The sequence below is a fragment of the Oenanthe melanoleuca genome, chromosome Z (genome assembly GCF_029582105.1).
Source record: "Oenanthe melanoleuca isolate GR-GAL-2019-014 chromosome Z, OMel1.0, whole genome shotgun sequence".
Classification (NCBI taxonomy): domain Eukaryota; kingdom Metazoa; phylum Chordata; class Aves; order Passeriformes; family Muscicapidae; genus Oenanthe; species Oenanthe melanoleuca.
This window is the reverse complement of record NC_079362.1, coordinates 62,663,004-62,681,658: the sequence shown is the minus strand read 5'-3', so window position 1 is coordinate 62,681,658 and position 18,655 is coordinate 62,663,004. Positions and strand designations below refer to the sequence as shown.

The following is an 18,655-nucleotide window of genomic DNA, read 5'->3' as shown; positions in this document are numbered from 1 at the left end:
CCAGAGAGAGATAACTCACCAATTATCACAAGAAAAACAGACTCAACCTGGGGGGAAAAGATTGTATTTATTACAAATAAAAATGAGGGCAGATAACGAGAAGTAAAACAAATCTTAAAAACAGTTTCTGGCCACACCTCCCTCCTTTTCCAGCTCTATTTCCTCCCAATCAGCAGTGCAGAGAGACAGGAATTGGGGTTATGGTCACTTCATCAGAGGCTGTTCCTGCTGCTGCTTAGGGAGAAGAGTCCTTCCCCTGCTTCAGCGTGGGGTCCCTCCCCTGGGAGACAGCTCTCCATTAATTTCTCCAGTGTCAGTCCTTCCCATGAGCCAAAGTTCTTTATGAACTTCTCCAGCATGGATCCTTTTCCATGGGGTGCAGTCCTTCAGGAACAGCTTGCTCCAGCATGGGTCCCCCACAGGGTTACTGGTCCTACCAGCAAACCTGCCACAGCATGCCAGGAGCCTGCTCCAGCATGGGCTTCCCACAGGGTCACAGCCATCCTTTGGGCATCCACCTGCTCTGGCATTGACCCCCAGGGGCAGCAGGGGCACAGCTGCCTCACCAGGGTCTCAGCACAGGCTGCAGGGGACTCTCTGCTCCAGTGCCTGAAGCACCTCCTGCCCCTCCTTCTGCACTAACCTTGGTTTCTGTAGAGCTGTTCTTCTCCCATATTCTCACTCCTATCTTCTCTGAGCAGAATTAAAACTGCACAGTAATTTTTTTTCCTATTTAAGCACATTGTCACAGAGGTGGTTCCACTGTCCCTTATGGGATTGGCCTTGGCCATTTGTGAGTCTGTCCTGGCACCAGCTGGCACTGGCTGTGCCAGACATGAGGAAAGCTTCTGGCAGCATCTTAAAGAAGCCACTCCTGTAGCTCTTCCCATTTTCCTGCTACCAAAACCTGGCTATGCAAACGCAACACAATTAAACATGTATTTATCTGCATTTTGTGTGTATTTCTGCTTTCATTCTTTGGACAAATATAAACACTTTGCAGAATGCAACAGAAATGGGTACTTCTATACCAAATATCCTTTCTGATGGCTTTCATCTCCTAAACCAGAAAAAAAAAATCCTTTTTTCAAAAATAATATAACATGTCAAACAGTCTATTAATGCCCCAGATGCACGAGAGTACAGTTTATACTCCCATCTTATTAAGCTACTCTGCAGTCTGACACTCAAGTGTGATACTCTGCTAAACACTGGGATGAGTAGGTTAAAATTTATGCTCTTCCTTCCATGTGTTCTTCAGAAAAAGACAAAACTAACAATTTTGTAAACTGCATTGAATCTTGCAAAGCTTTACTCTGTGAAGGAATTTGAGGCATCCATTTGAGAAGGTTGGGGTTGTTGGCAAGGCTTTTAAAGGCCATCAAAATGGCATAAAGATCACTAAAACAATGCTCAAGCCCATGCCTAACCATGAGATTTCAAAAGTACACAGAAGATGCTGCTGAGAAACAGAACATTAAACAATGCTTGTCAGAAGTCTTTGGTGCAGCAGTTTCCCTTACAAGGATGTTCACAAGGGCAATAAAAGGCATCTGTGTTTTCTTTATGAACTAGAAACTCTCTGTAGGTTGGAGTATGCATCATCAGCTACCTGCTGCTTTCCTGCCCAATACATAGTGGATGTCAAACATTTTTTCAGTGACCACCAGACTCTTGAACTGTCTTGCACAAGAAGTTACTACCCTATAAAAGGACAAAAAACTTACAATGAACTCTAAATGAGCTATAGATAAAAATCTCGTCTTTTGGAAGCATGTAGTGTTAAACTGCTTATTTTAGCACCAATATTTTAAAAGCTAAAACAAAATAATTTTTGCTGACCACTAAACCTTTTACAAGCTAAATGTTCTACTCCTGGCTTATAGACTTCATTCCATGTATTTCTGTGTCAAAATCTGTCAAACATTTTTATGTCAATGTTTATTTTCTACATTTTTCCCAGGTCTGCCCATAGTAATCACCTTCCCAGAGGTCAAATGACATATTAATGCATGGGTCATTTAGCATAGCATTATTACAAATATAACATGTGGACAGAGAGTAATATTTTTGTCAAATCATAAGAACTGGATTTTAATCTTCACATCCTGTCTTCCTATGAATGCAATCCATACAATAAAACTGCAGCTAAATGACACAAAAAAAACAGTCTGTGCAATATAGTGTGGTTTACTGTGCAACAAAATGCTCACTACTCAAGATTTTGCTGGGTTTTTCTCTCTGTAGTAACCATCAGTGACTGCACTTTTTCTAGTTCAAAGAGGAACACTAATTGCTGTGATTAACAATTTTATTAACATTAATTACAAATTTTTAATTATACTTTATTGAAAGTACCAACCCTTTTGAAAAATTTGTGCCATTTACAAGGACAACTGAAACTCTGAAAGAGGTTTTTTGGTATGTGAAGCAGGGAAAGTGAGATAAAAAACATAAGTAGCTTGTACCAGATTCCCTGGGTACCTCTTTCTCTGCTAATATCTGTCCATGACACACTTAGCACTGTGTCCTTTCCCCACTCATATCTCAGCTGCAGACCTTCTATCCATGAAAATTGTTTTCATCTATTTGCCTAGTCAATGTCTCAGTGGACACAACCAACCCACAGATGTTCAGATAAAGCAGCTGCCTGCCAAACAGCACGTGTGACCATGACTGGTAGGCTGTTGTTTCTCTGGGTGTTTGCAGGCACAAAAAGTCCTGCATGCAACCACATCTGATTTGCACAGCAGACAGTTCTGCTCATGGGGACAAGCACCCATGTCAAAAAATACTCAAGATGTATTATTTTCCCTCTCTATTACAGACAAAACCAGGTCATCTGAGAAAGCTATAGAGTATTTAGCATTTTGGACAAGAAGTCCATTTATACTCTAGAATCTTAGAAGATGAGGATGTCTGTCTCAATGTGTATGTCTCAAACACAGATAGCTGGATGGCTGTGGAGCCAAGAAAGGACTGCTGATAATAACAGACAAGAATTGCTGGTGATAACCAAGGATTGTTGGTTCTAACACAGTTTGAGAAAAAACAAGATGTGGCTGGAGAAAGGGCCATGCAGAGATAGTGCAGCACTTTTCCAGGACAAACACTATTGTTCCAGTTTATGGAGCATAATCCAGCACAGTGCAAGTGCAGGAATGAAGCCAAGCAGTGGGCATGGACTACACGGGGGATCAAGACCCCAGAAGCCCCTTGCCCATCCCCTTCCCTTCCCTCACACTTTCTTTCTTTCTTTCTTTCTTTCTTTCTTTCTTTCTTTCTTTCTTTCTTTCTTTCTTTCTTTCTTTCTTTCTTCCTTCCTTCCTTCCTTCCTTCCTTTCTTCCTTCCTTCCTTCCTTCCTTCCTTCCTTCCTTCCTTCCTTCCTTCCTTCCTTCCTTCCTTCCTTTCTTTCTTTCTTTTTCTTTCTTTCTTTCTTTCTTTCTTTCTTTCTTTCTTTCTTTCTTTCTTTCTTTCTTTCTTTCTTTCTTTCTTTCTTTCTTTCTTTCTTTCTTTCTTTCTTTCTTTCTTTCTTTCTTTCTTTCTTTCTTTCTTTCTTTCTTTCTTTCTTTCTTTCTTTCTTTCTTTCTTTCTTTCTTTCTTTCTTTCTTTCTTTCTTTCTTTCTTTCTTTCTTTCTTTCTTTCTTTCTTTCTTTCTTTCTTTCTTTCTTTCTTTCTTTCTTTCTTCTCCATCCTATCCCTTTATCCCACTGCCATGTGCTTATAGAGTAGGCCAGGAACTGACATACCAGTTCACACTTTTGCAGACCCCCCCCACCCCCCGACTTTTGTCGCCCTGTTCAACCACAAGCATTTATCAATCTTGGCTACTCCCTTCCCCTAAAGGGCGAAATGCCACGCTCCAGAATGAAGCTTGGGCTGCAGGAATGCAATTATACAGCGCATTTCTGAAAAAGAACCCTGGTCCATAGAGTAATTTAAGAGCTGGCTGTTTCATGAGCCTTAGGACAGACCCTCATTGCTCGTGAGGGGAGGCTGCGCGCGCAAGGGTCGTCCGAGCGCACCGGCGGGGGAGGGGGGCGCCCCCTGCAGGGCCCGCAGTGGTACGCTCCGCCGGTGGGGCTTCGTTTCCCGCCCTTTCGGGCGCGCGGGCTCCCCTCAGGGGCTGAGGGGCAGCGGCGAAAGCGAGGCTCGGCAAAGGCGGGAGGCCTGACGTACCTGCTGCTGAATAATTTCTACATTCAGTTAATCTCTCTCTCTCTCTCTCTCTCTCTCTCTCTATATATATATATATATATATATATATATTTATATATATATATATCTGTTTCACTGCCATATGCAGCCAAAAATTTAAAGCTGTCAAAACGGGATTATCAGCTGCAATAGTTTCAAAAGTGATGCTGGGAAAGCATGGATGGCAAGGGGTCAAAGAGGCATTGAAGGAAGATGTCACTTTTACAGCAGTCAAACTCACAGTTTAAATCTTTAATTTTTTTTCCCCTGTGGCATAAATATCATCGTTCAAAACAGTCATGGGAGGTTTAACAAAAATGCCTTTGGAAGATATAATGTGTAATAGTAATATGTACAAAAATAACAGTGATGAGTTTTCCTGATGGAAAAAAATACAGCATTAATAATACAACATTATTTTTAATTTACTGTTCCAGTTCAGCAGGAGTTTTGTACCCAGTGGTACTGTTGCCAAGTGCTGAGCACATCCTGTCTTCCGAGAAAACAAGTGATGCCATAGAATAAGGAAACACACAAACAAAACTGCTCAACACAGCAGCTCCCTGAATTCTCTCCTCTGTCAAAATGTGGAGAGTGGAACACAGTTTTATAAGTATAATGAAAAAAACGGTGACTGACAAATTAAGATACTGTCCATGATAAGGATTGGAAAAGTCAAACGATTGACATTCATGGTGTACTTTTAGATTATCAGCTAACAGAATATTAAGATGGGTAATTGTCTTAAAAGTTTGAGAGTCCTGAATACATATTTAAAACCCAGTGTAATAAATAATTCCATTGTAGTAAATTACAAATTGTTAAGATTACTAATTAATTAAAAAACAAAACAAAACCCCCACTAGTTTAACTAAGAAGCATAAATTTTTCAAAGTTTATTATATTCTGAAAATTGTCAATTTAAAAAACTGAGCTTTGACTTATGATTTAGTATTAGTCTCACTGAGGAGAGAGTGGGCACAAGAAAAAAGTATTAAACACACAGAACCAATATCTTACTGCTTTGTTCAAGAAGTTACATACAAAAGCTTGTAAATATTGAATGAGAAAGTTATTCAGTTATGTAATTTTGATTCCTGATAAGTGTTGTGCATTTACCTACTTCTGCCTAAATTTACTGCAAGTATTTCCATCTGGAAACTCATTCAATTTCTGGGTAGTGAAGACATTTTAACTTCTGATTCATCTCCCTGATTGCAATTTTTTTGTTATTTGTAAAAGGCTGTTCACACTTTGCCACATAGAAGTGGTGACTTTGTTTGCACCATGTCGTTTACTGGTATTGGAATTTTTGTCGCATGGAGCCTGATGTTGAGAGATAATTTGAATATTTTTAGAAGCATTCATGTTGTGTATTTCAGATCCATCTTGTAAATATATGTTGAAGATTCTGTAAGTAGAATTTCTAAAAATTGGGGTTGTGTTAAAAATCTGGAACTTTCAAAATACTGTCTTTTTATTCTGCAGCAAGATTTTTGTGTTGTTTACAAGAAAATAAGTTAAGTACCTTTAAAGTACCTTTAAACCTGAGTAGTCAAGTATTAAAGCATCTACACAGGTAAAAGATGATGAATTAATATGTGCCTGATGCATTACTCTGTCTATGGAAGTGGATCCATGTTAACTTTTTAATTGCAGAAAAGTTTCCAAATTCAGCCAGAGTATACCAGTTTGGCATTTATTGTTCGGGATTTCTGACATTCATTGTATTTCCCAGAAATGCAAGATCTTAAGTAGGCTGAACTTTAGCATCAACACAAAAATAGTTTTAATTTTTAAAAAGAGTTTTCTTTGTTCTTCATATATTTTTGCCTAAGAATTTACATGGTGTGAATGAGAAATGTATTAATTTATAGATCTATTTTTACATATATCTAGGAATCACTTGATTATATGGTCCAGAATAAATGAATCATAATGAAGAAACTATGAAGAAAACCAGTGCAGTGAACCTTGATAAACTTTTAGATGACTTCTCAGAGATAGAAAAGGTAAGTGAAGTACATTGAGACTGCCATGTATAATTATTGACATTTTCAAAATCTTTTTGAGTGGATATTTCTTTATGTTGTATCCGCTTACTGTTATGCCTTGTAATACCAGCTTTATTTAGAAAACTCTATTGACCATATTGAGTCATAGGAGTGGATTCTGTGAAGTCTGAGAAGCCTTTGTTTCTGTGCTAGAATTTTAATCATCCAGAGGCCAAATTGGCTTCTCAGGAGGAGTGTGGAACATGGTGTTGAAGATTAACTGTATTACATTGGTTTTATAGAATCACAGAATCGTTTGGGCTGGAAAGGACCTTAAAGACCACCTAGTTCCAAGCCCCTTCGGTAGGAAGGGCACTTCTTACTAGACCATGTGGTCTGGTGCTGGGTTATCCTTTCAGAAGCCGTTCTGTGTTCTAGAAAAATGTCATTGCCTTACCAGAAGCACAAGTTCCTACGTTCCATATGTGTTGAGCTTCCTCTATCTTACACGTGTGTCATTTCTTAAAAGATTGACCCTTTGAGGAAAATCACTACTGTGTTTCTTTTTAGACTGATGTTGGTCAGCTTTCTGCTGATTTCCTGGTCAGTAAATCCATACTTGAGGTAATATAAAAGGAGCACCTGAAATAAATTTAGCATTTCTCTTGGAGTAAACTTATTGTACTAGTTCCTGTTCAAGTTCTTGCTCTGCAAGAGTGTTGACAGCCTCATATGCAAAGCAGTACAAAGAACCTTACAGAGGATTGATCCAGACTCTCGGCTACAAAACTGAGAGGAAAAAAGTTTCTAATTTATGATGTAAGTCAACGTTCTTAGCTCTGCAGGGTAAACTTGGAATATCAAATGATCTCAAGTCTAGCATCATTCTTCTCTATGAAGGAATTTCCTGAATGGGACATAATACAATATTGTGGAACTGTTAAATTTTTCATTCACTTAAAACATGTTAACATATTGTTAGTCTTTCTCCAACTTTCTAGAAAATATCAGAAATTAATGAAGCAAATAGCCTACTGATCCATCAGCTGGAAAAATGTAACAGATTGCTAACATTAAGCCAATCAAAGGAGGAATCAGTAAAAGAGGGTAAGTTGTTTTATTAGAAAGGTATGATTTTTGCATATATTCAAGAAGTTCTGAGAGATATTTTGATCATTTTCAGCCATTAAAAATAACACAGCAAGGATATAAGATTTTTGTGGGAAAAGCAGTAATGCCTAATCTTGAATCTTGTAATGAAATCCATCTCATAGTAAATATTAATATTCATAGTAATTTTACAAGGATTCAGACTGTTCAATGGGTGCTAAAAATGTCATTTACCATTTATAGATGGGAATTATAAGTCTATAATCATAATTTAAAAGTTGTGAAACAAAGGAGAAATTACAGAGAAAACTGTAAAATTAAAGATTTGTTTTATTCTAGAACTGTTTTCAGATGAGTATTTGAAATGAGAAACAATATCTAGTGCTTAACCTGGATTTGTGGTTGCTAATTCTTCTGTAGTTTGTAAAGTAGCTGAAAGGTGAATCTTTTTGTAGGACTTTCCTCTCTGGGAAGTCAACCTGCTAAGTTTGGAAGCAAGGTAGGAATAAACTTAGTTTTACACAGGAAGGAGATTGCCAGCTGGGTTTTATTTAAGTCTTTACTGTGACTTGGATAATTTAGCATTATCAGAAATCAAGCTATTGAGTGACGTTTGCTTATGATGATAATCTCTTCTGATATACCAAAAAATTCATGGTACAGGATGACAGGGGAGATGGAGACCAGTAGCAGCACAAATGGGAAGGCATTTTGTATAAACAATGGTTGATGTTAGTTGGCTGCTTTTCAGGAAAGAGATCTTGGTGACTTCTAAACATTTAAATATTTGTATTTAAATATTTGTATTCTCTTAAAATATCAGTAGACAAAGAAGCAAACACAGTGGTAGTATGATTATGGAAGAAAAAGAGAAATAAGCATTCCGATGCTGTAAGGTCTGTGATTTTTATGCCATGTTCTGGTCCACACATCTCAAAATAGACATAGCAGAACTAGAAAAGGTAACAGAGAAGGAGGCAAGGCTTGGTATTGCCAGGAAGGAGAAAGGTGCAAAGAATCAGAAACCATTCCTGTAACAAAGACCATGGAGGACGTAGGGGCTTAACCCACATGATGCAAGGCTCACTCCCACTGTGCCCATGGAGGCCTTGCCCAGCAAGGACTGCCACAGTCAGCCACAAGTCTACATAAACAACTCTGTACTGATGAGAGTGACTCAGGAGGCTGAGTCAGAATGGAGTTCAGAAATGATAACAAAGGCCAGACATGGCTCAAGGATCTGTACTTGGTCCCAAGTGATGACATAGGTCTGATAACCCAGAAACTCACTCCCTTGGTCATGACCAGGGTCTACTGCATGGCTACCACACAACTGCAGCACAGGCCACGGGCAAAAGCCTCAATTTACAAGCAGGTCCTACAGGAAGGAGGGACAGTTATTTCTGAATCTGCTGCCAGCTTTTTTTCACTGTCATCATCTATGCTCTTTCTAAGATGTCCCTGTGCACAGCCAAACCCCTAGAAAGTTGCATGGGGGAAAGTGCACCTGGGGCTTTCATAGGTTTGGTCACAATTTTGGAACATCTGAAGGAAGACTTTGATTGATTGGGAACTTTTCAGCCAAGACAAATAATAGAGCTGATATGAGTCATAGCTGTAAAATTGTGAATGGCACAGAGAATGTGATTGCAGAGTAGAATATTCACTGTCCAATGTAATAAAAAACTAGATGGAAATAAAACTTTTTTATTGATTTAAAGCTAACAAAAGAAGGAACTTTACCACACATTACAAAATAAAGTTAAATCAATTCCATAGAAATGCATAACAGAAGTATGTATTTATCCAAAATGATTGGGAAAAAAATCATGGGAAAAAACAATTTTTTTTAAACACAAAGACAGTACTTCTCACTGTCCTTTGTACTCTGTTTGGGACATTGAGTGGATGCACTAATGTATCAGTGGTAGCATTTATCTAGCTTTTTTTTTATCTTTCCTGAATTATCTTATAAAGTGGCATAGTGAACTGGATGGAACTTTGGTTTGAGTCAGAAAAACTTGTGTTTCTGTTACGCACAAGTCAGACAGTGCAGGACAGACAGTCAGAAACTGAAAAGGCTTCTTTATTGATTGAAACCAGAAAGGAGTGGCTTTATATCAAACAGTTTGTAAAAAAGGAAAGGAAAAGGTGGACAAAAAGAAGAAATAATTCTTACCATAGAATCTATGGTATAAAAGGTAGCAGAGAAAGTGAAAGAGACAACTCAGGAAACCAGAGCAGCAGGAATGACTGCAACAAGACAGAGGAATGGAATGAAAACAGATCAAAGTCAGAAGAGAGATCTGAGCTTTGTAAACAGTATTGCCTCACTTTCATAAGATAAGAGAGAAATTATTTGATGAGATAGTTACACTGATATAACTCAAGAGAACAGCCTGTGGAGCTTCTTTTGAAACACAGGATGGAAAAAGAAGTGTGGGTGGCAGAAGTCCAAGTAAAAATACCAGAGCAATCAGTCTGAAATATGAACTAATGTTTCAGCAACAGGGATGGTCAGGAAAAAACAAATCTCAACAATACTGAATTCATAGGAATATTGCAGATACAGATAGGAGGTAGAATTGATGGAAGACAAGGAATGAATAAGAGCTACTGCAGAGATATAAGTAACGTTGACAAAAACAAGTGAAAAGCAGGAACTTGGAACAATGTGAGACATCTAAGAGGTGATTCTGAAAGCTATTTGATGATAATGAAGTAAAATATTAATAAGACGCAAAAGGGATAGAATTTATTTAGAAATAAAGACCATGGTGCTCTGTTAGGTTAAGCTCAGAGAGGATGGGGAGTCTCCCCCACTGGAGCCATTCAAGAGTCACCTGGGTGCAATCCTGTGCCGTGTGCTCTGGGATGGCCCTGCCTGAGCAGGGAGGTTGGGCCTGATGACTCAGTAAGGGCCCATGCTTTGATTCTGTGATTCTGGACTTACCAGTAAGGTGAACTATTAGATTAATGCGCTTCCCAATAAGGTAAACCCTTCAAATATCAGGGCATTAAATGTTTGTAAGTCTAGTTTTGAACTGTATTCACTATTGGTGCCCCTAAAGCAGAGTTTCAAAAAAATATCTTGGGCAGAAATTTGACATTAACTGTGGCAGAATCTGTCATAGGAACCTTCAGGTAAACAGTTATGATACTGGAGATGAGCAGAGCCTGTGAAATGTGGTGATGACATGAAGAGTATTTCAAAAGGATGTGAAAGGCTGATGTAGTGATTATTAATTAGTAAGTCTATGAAGTTTCTAAACCATTTTTCTTTTTCTTTTTGCAATTGATAGAAATAGTCTTTGCACCTTTATTAAACTGATTTTCCACACTGACTCTTGGTATTCAGAATCAGAGTACTAAAACTTTCACATGTAATAGTTCAATTTTTAATAAAAACCTTTTGGAAGGCCAAGGCACTGTGGGATTCAAAGAGACCCCACATCCTCTATAATATTAATGGGGGGTTATAGAGGGGCCCTGTGCAGCACCAGAGAGGCACAAGAGACATCATTGATAATTTTCAATCTTCACTCTGGCAATAGTTATCTGAACAGACTGAAGTAATGAGAATGGCTTTTATAGAGTGATGTTGCCAATTGTGGCTTGGAAAAAAATTTTCTCCTAGCCTTATATCCCAAGCTGTTTCCCAGAACCCAACTCAGCCACAGTTCCTGAAGTATCTTTTGAAGACTTGGTCCAAAGGCAACAGAAAGCGCTTACAGCAGAGGAGCAAGAGGAAAGAGTGCTATGGAAGGAAAGGCTGTTGTTCCACCTACCCTGAAGGGTTTGTGGCTTGTAGTGGTAGTGGGCTGGAGGAGGTGGAATTTTATCCTGGCTGAAGAACACTGTTTTAAGAAACAAACAAACAAACCAAAAACAAAAACAAACAAACAAACAAACAAAAGCATTTCACACCCCTAGAAATCTCCAATAAGGAGAACCTGAGGGTTCCTTGATATCTTTGTCAAAAGTCTTTCCTAGAACTGTTCAAGGTAAAAGAAGATTGGAAATTCTGAAGGAAATGCAAAGGATGAAAGAAAACATCTAAAAACCAAGGGAGAGGGCAGTGAAACACGTATATCCAAGATAAGGTGGAAAAAGAAAAGTAGCTTGGCCAGTGTGTTTACTCTCTGAGAGGTCAGAAATTAACTTTATTTTCTCTTGATATACTCTTTGCTAAATAAAGATAAGACTTAAAACAACAGGTCTTGTTTTGTGTACATAATTGCAGATCCATTTTAGGCAGATACAAGTCTGACATCTTTGCTTTCTACTCCTAAAACTTTTCTGTGCTGGCTAAATAGACTCTTGTGATATTACAGTTCTGAATGAAATTCTAATGTCATTTTCTAAAGAAAGCAATCACATTTTTGAGTGTGAAACACTTAAGGAGGTTCTATTTAGCATCTTCAGGGTTGTGTATTTGTTTATTTAAGCATTTCTAAGGAAATATCTTTTTAAAGGGAAAGGTGGTTGATATAATTGCTCTATTAAAAATCACTCAAAAATGTGGATGAACATTTATGCTGTTCAGTCTTTCTGCGCATAGGCAGTATTCCTTACAGGGAAGAAACTACACAGAATCCATAGCAGATGCTATGACAGCCATCCACAAAGCTGCCAACATTAAGCAAAATTCTGCTTCTTTTCTTTAATGTACACAAGCAAAACTTGTGCATTTCCAGGAACTTTTTCCAGTCACAACTTTAAGCACATATGAGATTTGCCAAGATATGTCCTTTAAAGATAAGAAAGATAAGTAGATATTCTTGGGACTGTACAAAAGATACGCTTACACTTAAATAGTTGTGGTTCTTTTTAAAGACTAGCTGCCACTCTAGTGTTGACTCAGATGTCTTTCCAAATTGTGCATGAATTACAAACATCTGAGTTTATTTCTGTACATTTCCAAATAGGAGGAAGTTTGTAGTAGAATTAGTTATTACCAACGGGCATGCTGATCTCGTCATTCCGACCTACAATAGGATTTTTACACAGTTGCTTTTGATCCGGCACAGGAACTGGTGGGCAGGCAATGTTTCTGTGCTGCTCGTGCTCCCTCTACTGTTTTTTTTTGGAAGCACAGAACGAGAGAAGTTATCTGGCTAACGTACTCGGCTGCATGAAAAGCAGACTTGAAGGAAGATTAGGCTGGCAGTCAAAAAGACTGAGAGGAAAACTGAATCTGTTAGCTGGGATCTTAGATCATCTTTGTCACTCCATTATTTGTAATGTAGTCTTTAGTTATATGATAGACAGTTTTCAAAAGGGTTTTAGTCTGATGAGAGGAGTAACTGTTATTTGGCAATCTTTTAAGCGCTATGGAAATTAAAAGCCATTTAAGAAATGCAGTGGTACTCAGAAAAAGAGAAAGAGAAGTTTTAAAAGCAAGCAACCTCAGTTGTAGAGCCCCTGTTTTCAGTCTTTCACAGTTTTGCTTCTTTACTGATAAATTGACAATGAATGTAAGGGATAAAATTCATATTTAATGAAAACCAAATCCTATATTACGGGAAGTGCTTATGGTGTTTGAATATTAAAAATACCATTTAAAAATAAAATTATTAAATACAAGTATGTAAACTGATATGAGCTTGCATCTAAAATTCTGTTGTATAAAATGAAATAATGGAGACTTAGCACATAATCTGAATCTCTCAAAGCTTATACTAAGCCACAAGACGAATGTTACATGCATTAAGAAAAGGGTAAAAAAGGGGTGAGAAACTGCAATGAGTGGATACTCTTAGTCTTGTTAAAAAGAAAATTGGCACATAATATCTTGTTAAAAAGGAAATATATTAAATATATTAAATATATTAAATATATTAAAAAAGAAAGTAAGTCTCAGTTTCATTAAATACATCAAATTGCTGGAAGGCTGATATGGAAAACATCTAGCATTGCATAGAAAACAAAAAGATGTTTGTTTTCTGACTAGAAACAAACATGATAGTTTTATGAAATTGTGTTGCTTCATAAAATTGATTTAATCAATCATCAAACTAAAAGATAAAATTAAGCAGTAGCCATGTAATAACAATCTGAGTTATTTCTACAGTAAAAAGACTTAGAGTAATATTTAACCAAAGTTATTATAAAATATTTGAGAAATTTTTGTAAACAAAATGTAAATTTGAGAAGACACTATTCAAAAATACTGTATCTTTAATTCTTTCAGAATGCAGTACTCTACAGAATGTGATAAAGGGTCTAACACAAACCATTGAAAACCAGTGTAACGTGAAAGGTAAAGGCAAAAAATGTTATTTTTTATATATACTGGACTGTAATTTCAAATGAGTAGGCATTAATTTTTTCATTTATATTTACTGATTTTTTTCAGACAGAAAAACTTACTGCCAGGCAAAGAGAAAAAAAAAAATTATCTAAAATCAATCTTGTGCAGTAATAAATGTGTATTGCCAGTATCTTACTTAAATAATGCCTCAGGGAGGTTATTTTAATCAATAGCTGGGCTTTAAATTCATTTTAACATAACACAGGCAATTTTACAAAAGGTGAGAAAGTAACATTCAGCGGTTGGATTGCAGACTATTCAAATATTTATGCACAGTTTTTATTACTTTGTTAAAGCGAAGTGTCTTAATCTTAGCATATGATGTTATTAAATGTTATTGCTATTATCCAATATACTTGACGACTACTTATTTTTACTCGAAAATAAAATATATAGTTGCTATATCTTTATGCTGTAGCTCAGCAGTATACCATGAAGTTAATTTTATATCCATTATGCATTCAAGGCATTTTAGCATGTGTATTAATAAACCTATAACATTGGAAGTTTTTAATACTCAAACTGATATTAATATTTTTTAAAATCTATTTTCTCTAAATTTTGATTTTGCATACTGGTTCCTATTTCTTAAGAAACATGTAGTTAAAACCTTGCATCTTCCAGTTTGAAACTGTTGTAGCTGTGATAATAGTTCTTTATTTTCTTAGTCAAAGAACTTTGCATCTAGATGTTCTTGAATGCATCATTTATCAGAAGTCTAAAGAAAGTAAGTGGTAATACCAGGCAAATATTATGATTAAACTATGATTTTTCTTTTTAAAAAATGGAAACTGACAGAATGTAGTTCTGTAATGGTGATTATAATGTCTATAAAAACGTTTCTCAAAGTTCAGCTAAGTCAAAAAACGCAAGTAATTTCCTTCTTCCACTTTCATGCTAAAGAAATCATCAATATGTACTTCTCAGTGTACAATGTAGTTTTTGTTTATGTAGATGAAAATGATAGACTGAAGGGAACCATTCACATCTTGGAAGATAAATTAAAGACTTGTGAACAGGTATGTCACAAGTTATCGTTCTTTAGGTAGAAGAATAATATTGCATCTCCATTATGTTGTATGTCTTTTTGTTTGGAGTTTGCTCTTGATACTCTTATTGTTGCTCTGTATGTTTTTCGTGTGTAAAGAGAAGGGTTGTTCTCATGACAGTATCCATGTGAGAAGGTGTTAGAACTAAGAGGTTAAAACTCCTTGGCGCTGAGAACTTTGGCTCAATCTAAATGCACTTAGGGGAATTTTTGCCTGTATTTAGCTTTAAATTCAACTTCACCTTCACCATTCTAATCCCTTGCACTAAAATATTTTTTTTTGTGTGGAAATATGTTTGCACATTGAGCCTGCCTGGTTGTGCTGCCAGAGAATCAGGAATAGTCTGAATTTTGTCCAGTTTTTTCAGGAATAAATGCTACAAAGATAATAAGTCTCTACTTCTTATCTGTACCTCATCATAAATTCCATGTATGATCTCCATACTTTTTATCTATGGCACTCATTTTTGCAAAGGAGGTGAAACCAGTGGCACTAGCCATAGTTCTCTGTTTTCATAGTTTTCTGTAAGAAGAGTGCAGATCTGTTAACTGTTTAGGATCAGGAATCTCACTGCTGATTTTCTTTTCCTGTGTTTGTACTATGAGATAAAATTAAATATTTATACCAGTAGAGCAGTTATCTTGACTATTCAAGTAAAAAATGAGCCATGCCTTCTGAAGGATGTGATAAACTATTATTCTACCCATTAAACACGTGCGAGCACGGTGTGATTCTGAAGGTGCCTGACTATGTCCCCACTTACTCATCCCTTGTCAGTGACTGCCTTTGTGAGGGCCTTGTCAGAAAGCTTTGGAGTGAGCACCTCAACAGTGGCAGTCACAGACAATTTCTTGATAACTCTGGGATAGTTATTGGAGCAAATTTATAACTGGCATCTTCAAACTTTTAACATCAGTGCCACCAGCATCACTACTGCTGGTATCACTGATGTGTCCACTGCTGCCAACATGAAGCTCACATAAGCAATACTAACAAAACTCATACTTGAATGATGCAATCCTAGATTCACCTTCACAAAGGTGAAACTGTAATCCCTTAATTAACTGCACCATTGTGTCAGATCCTGTTCTTGGGAAAGGAATATTACCTCTCCATTTGCCTGTTCTAAGAAGTACAGTTTCTAATTTTATTTTAACAGATAGCTGGAATACAATGAAATCTGCTATATTTTTCATCAGTGGACTTGAGCCAGATCATGCAAGAAGTGATTGGGCATTAAATTTACAAGATTGAGGATAAAGCAAGTACTGAATTCTAGAGTCTATTTTTTACATGATAGTTGTGCTTTGCTGAAGGTTAAGAGCACAGAAACTGAAAGATCTTTATAAAACATTTTACATTCACAGGAATATAAAGATCAAATTGAGAAACTCATGATAGAACTTAAAAACAAAGAGGAAGACCACAAATTAGAAATAACACAGTTGAATTGCGATATAAGGAAAAAATGTAAGTTCTTTGAAGCCTGAACACTTTAGCAATGGGTAAAACAAAGTGTCACCTGTAGATGCTACATTTCATCTAGGATAAATATGAGTTCCCTTTCTCATTGGAAATATATGAACACTAGAAGTGGGTAGTGTTTAACGAAATTTTATCTTTGCTGGAGAGAGGAGACAGTGGTAATGAAGCAATAAGATGAGCAGAAATTCCCAAATAGAACAAATGCTGGGAACGTGGGTCTAAAAATCTGAAGAAATGAAATTTTGGTTTAAGTGTCAACTGGAACCTTGCTTTGAACTGTAAGCTCCACTGCTATCTGTGTTAAGGAGAGTAAGACATTATTTTCACAAATAAATTATACTGCAATGTGCAAAAACTGATTTCTATGTTTGTTTTCTCCATTAGAGACATAACCTTAAAAAGTAGGATTTTTTGTTCATCCCTATATGTGAAAACAACCAGGAAAGTTTTTGTAAATTATGATTATTTTTTAAAAAGACACCATTTAGGTGGGATAGGACAGTGTGGTTTTCATATAGTTTCAGTATGGTTTTTGCTTGAATTGTCTTCCAGTGAAAGTGTTGACCTGATGTTCAAGAAAGTTTTAATATTTGAAAAATGATGTTAATTTTTATCTAAACATCTTCTACAACCCTAACATTTGGTGTTACTGTGTTGTTAGTTGAAGTAAAAGAAATGGAGTATAGAGAACAGAGAGAGAAAAAAGAACTGGAAATATTAGAGCTAACTAGACAGCTGAAAATTCAAAATGAAGAGAAGCAGAATGAAATAATTAAACTGCAGATAGAGGTATGCATTACAAAGCTGACTTAAAGACAAACTGAGCATTGGGTAAATGTCAAAGAGACAGTGTAGTGAAAAAATATTAATTACCACTTAACAAAGTAATATGATGGAATCTAGAAAACTTAATTATTTATTGTATTTTTGAGGATCAATGGCAGGTGCTCCCTTCCACAATGGTAACTGACTCCTGCTCAGGAGTCAAGTTCCATGTACCAGAGAGGGAGACTGAAGGCTGCTCTGTTCTTCTTCCAAATTAAATTATATACAAACATTTTTAGATTTTAATCTATTAAAATATTCAACTTTTTTTGCTTACTTTCTTCTTTTTAATTTCTGAATGGTTAGAATATATATTTTTTAAATAAAATTCCAATAAAAATTTCTAACCCTGCAGAGATTTAAGACAGAGCATTCAACATGTATTTCATTGCTCATGTTTTAAACTACACTCATTAAAGAAAGAATTAAGGAAGTACTTCAAAGCTTTCACACAACAAAAAAGAAATAAGATGTGAAAGTGTTCAGGCTGAATTATTCTTGTTACATAAGAGAAGAATGATGGTTTTGGAGGTTTTTAGCACCCTCTGTATTTTCTTCTCCTGTAGATGTGTGGCTGAGAAGCTTTCAATTTTATTCTTTTTTTCAGAAGCGTCTTTTTTATCTACATGGTTTACTTTATCGTATTTGTACTATTTTTGCAAAACTTTGCAGTTATTTTTGCAGGAACATAGCTTGTAAGTGTATTATTTTTAAAATAAACAGAAGTAGTTTCATTTTTCTAGGATTAGTAGAAAGGCTTACTGCTGCTACCCTCAGGTAAAAAAATGCAACTAATGAAAAGTGAAAATTACACTTGATGTATGTAATACACCTTTTTTTTTCCCCTGTTCATCCTTACCATTTTGTCTTTGCCTGATTCTTTCAGTTCAATGCTAAATTGGCACGAGCTCAGGACAAAACCACCAAATCCTTTCCAGATGCTTCAGTCTTGCCACAAAGTATCTATCGAAGGGTAGGTGCTTTCATAGCCTGTAGCACACAGATACTGTTTCAGACTGTTTGAAGAGGGAGTTACCTGGAGTTTCTCTGCGCCTTCTCTTCCACACACCCCTCCCACCTCTACACAACTAGACTCACAGAATCTAGAACAATTTAAGATAGAAAAGGCTTTTAAGATCATCAAGTCCAATTGTCATGGCTCATGACATATTGATACTACTGAGGGCAAGCAACAACAAAAAGCCAAGTGTGAGGAAATTACAACAGAATTGTTAACCTAGAAACTAAAACTAGAACTGACAACAGACACTGATATAAATTCTGCATAGGATTTTTTTTTTTTTTTTTTTTTTTTTTCTTGGTAGGCTTCAGACTTTGGGATGACAGAAAAACCGGATTCTGGGGAAATAGATTTTCTAATTTTGTAATACAAAATACTAAGAAAAAAAATTTTATTAGAATATTTCTTATTAGAAGTAGCAAAATGTATTGTTATATCATTTTATGTGATGTTTAAGAGTGAAGCCTTTGCCTGCGCTTTTACAGAAGCTGCAGCATCTCCAGGAGGAGAAAAACAAGGAAATTGAAATTCTCCGAAATACAATAAGAGACTTGGAGCAACGTCTTAATAAAGGCCAAGACCTGCCCTTCAAACGGAGAAGATTCTGAGTAAATGACATAAAGTATTTCAGTGTTTCAAACTGCGCATCTCAAAATAAAA

At 36.4% G+C, this 18,655-nt stretch overlaps 1 protein-coding gene across 1 annotated transcript; it reads left to right on the top strand.

The window, feature by feature from the left end:
* Positions 1-4,136: 4,136 nt before the first annotated feature.
* On the top strand, positions 4,137-18,603 carry CCDC152 (coiled-coil domain containing 152). Its single transcript, XM_056513166.1, has 9 exons — positions 4,137-4,206; positions 6,098-6,210; positions 7,194-7,299; positions 13,496-13,564; positions 14,570-14,634; positions 16,032-16,134; positions 16,811-16,938; positions 17,861-17,947; positions 18,481-18,603. The coding sequence occupies exons 2-9, from the start codon at positions 6,127-6,129 to the stop codon at positions 18,601-18,603; spliced, it is 765 nt and encodes a 254-aa protein (XP_056369141.1). The 5' UTR covers positions 4,137-4,206; positions 6,098-6,126.
* The last annotated feature ends 52 nt before the right edge of the window (positions 18,604-18,655 follow it).

What these genes read in the sequence shown, in the direction of transcription:
- CCDC152 (XM_056513166.1), top strand. Translation starts at nt 6,127, where the DNA reads ATGAATCATAATGAAGAAACTATGAAGAAAACCAGTGCAGTGAACCTT. An exon ending in ACTTCTCAGAGATAGAAAAG is followed by an intron (nt 6,211 to 7,193) that starts GTAAGTGAAGTA and finishes CCAACTTTCTAG; the next exon opens with AAAATATCAGAAATTAATGA. An exon ending in AAACCAGTGTAACGTGAAAG is followed by an intron (nt 13,565 to 14,569) that starts GTAAAGGCAAAA and finishes TTGTTTATGTAG; the next exon opens with ATGAAAATGATAGACTGAAG.